The following is a 2,011-nucleotide window of genomic DNA, read 5'->3' as shown; positions in this document are numbered from 1 at the left end:
TGTGGACAACGTGCTGCAAGTCGGTGAGTTCCGTGGGAAGGGGGCAGTACAGTATTGGGGGGCTGAACTGTAACTAATAGTAGACTGACCGAGAACTGACAGAGGGGCCACAGTGTCAACCGAGGACAGAGAGAGTTCGACCGAGGACCGATGGAGGGGCAGCATTACTCCAATCGAGGGCTGATAGGGGGGCCATGGTGCCAGTGGGGGACTGGGGATAGGACGCAAGCTAAGGGGTAATTAGACGGGTGGCATCTCCATGAAGGACCAGTTCAGGACCATGGAGGAGTATTGTACATGGAATGACGAATGATATTGAAGAGTGTTTGGAAGTGCTTGAAGAACAGTTGGGGGATAATGTTAATTGTGTATGAGTGATGGGGCCCGGCGCAGGACCAGGGGTGAGTGATGGGGCCCGGCGCAGGACCAGGGGTGAGTGATGGGGCCCGGCGCAGGACCAGGGGTGAGTGATGGGGCCCGGCGCAGGACCAGGGGTGAGTGATGGGGCCAGATAAGGCTGAGTTGCAGGATCAGTTCAGGGCAGGTGACTAGTTGAAGGTTCAGTTCTTGATTTTGAGTAAGCGCTGAACCAGTTGGGGAACACCGAGAAGTTATGGGACCAGATAGGAACCATAGATGAGTAATGGGACCAAGTGATTGAGTGATGTGACCAGATCAGGATAGTCGATGCACAAAGGTGGACTATGAAGTGATGGGACTACTGTGATTGGGGGCCATCAGTGAGTAATTGGGCAACGTAAGGTCTAGGGATGGAGACTGACCAACTGCTATAGATGAGTGCTGGTTCTGGTGCAGTGCTATATATAGGGGGATGGGTGTAGTGCTTGTGGCTGAGAAATGAGATGGATGAGTGATGGGACTGATTGAGGGCCATGTATTGATGGATCAAGGTCATGGCTACTGATGAGGAACAAGACCATTGACTTGGGTTTTATGTTATTGCACCATGAAATACATTATCTGGACCAGTGTGGTGGGTGTAGTAAACCTTGAAGGATCAATGAGCCTTCTTCAGACCTAATGATATATGCGATTATAGCTTCAGATCTTCTAGACTGAGTGATGGGACCAACTCGGGTCCATAGAGCAGTCTGGGACCTGAGTGATGGGACCAACTCGGGTCCATAGAGCAGTCTGGGACCTGAGTGATGGGACCAACTCGGGTCCATAGAGCAGTCTGAGACTGAGTGATGGGACCAACTCGGGTCCATAGAGCAGTCTAAGACTGAGTGATGGGACCAACTCGGGTCCATAGAGCAGTCTAAGACTGAGTGATGGGACCAACTCGGGTCCATAGAGCAGTCTAAGACTGAGTGATGGGACCAACTCGGGTCCATAGAGCAGTCTGAGACTGAGTACATTTGCTATAGGTGAATGATCAGAGCAGTTTATGGACACGTGATGGTAATATTTTGGGACAGTGTACTAGTGGTGAAACTTGATCTGGACTGTGGATAGTAATGGTTCTCGCCGGTGCACTTTGTGTCAGTGACGGGAATAGTTGTGGAATACTGATGGGGCCGGTTTTGGTTTATTATGGGTGACTGCAACTTCAGGATTGAGGTAAGTGGTCAGACTTTCAGTCCAGTTTGAGACCATTAAGGGGACTAGTTCAGGACTATGGGTGACTGATGGTCCAGTTCAGGGCCGATATTCGGAAGCATGTCTACATAATGATTGGGTCAGTTCGGGACGACAGAAGCCTTTGGAGACCAGTCCTTGGTGATGGGGCCAGTGGGGGGTCCATTTAAGTATCTCTAATATGGGTGGTGATACCAGATCTCAGACTAGTCTGAAGATGAGCGATTCCAGATTGAACTTCTCACCAAGTTTAGATGAACACTTGATATAGAGAAGGCGTTGACCTCCCCCTCCCCCCCCCTTCATGTGACCGTTCTCACCTCCACATCGGCCTCCTCTTGTAGACCTTTCACTTCTTGTGTCTTTCCAATGTTGTTGTTGTGTTTAGTGACGTTCTAAACGTTCCCCT

General features: G+C 50.4%; 1 protein-coding gene across 1 annotated transcript in view; it reads left to right on the top strand.

The window, feature by feature from the left end:
- Position 1: 1 nt before the first annotated feature.
- LOC108801430 (zinc finger SWIM domain-containing protein 5-like) overlaps positions 2-2,011 on the top strand; it is a gene marked incomplete at both ends in the record, with an annotated part of 59,794 nt that continues 57,784 nt past the window's right edge. Inside the window, one exon of the mRNA XM_018573323.1 lies at positions 2-23. Within this exon, the coding sequence (XP_018428825.1) occupies positions 2-23 (22 nt within the window). The remainder of the gene's footprint in view (positions 24-2,011) is intronic.

This window comes from Nanorana parkeri, unplaced genomic scaffold, assembly GCF_000935625.1.
Source record: "Nanorana parkeri isolate BGI_ZX_2015 unplaced genomic scaffold, ASM93562v1 scaffold2337, whole genome shotgun sequence".
NCBI lineage: Eukaryota > Metazoa > Chordata > Amphibia > Anura > Dicroglossidae > Nanorana > Nanorana parkeri.
This window is presented reverse-complemented; position numbering and strand designations above follow the sequence as displayed.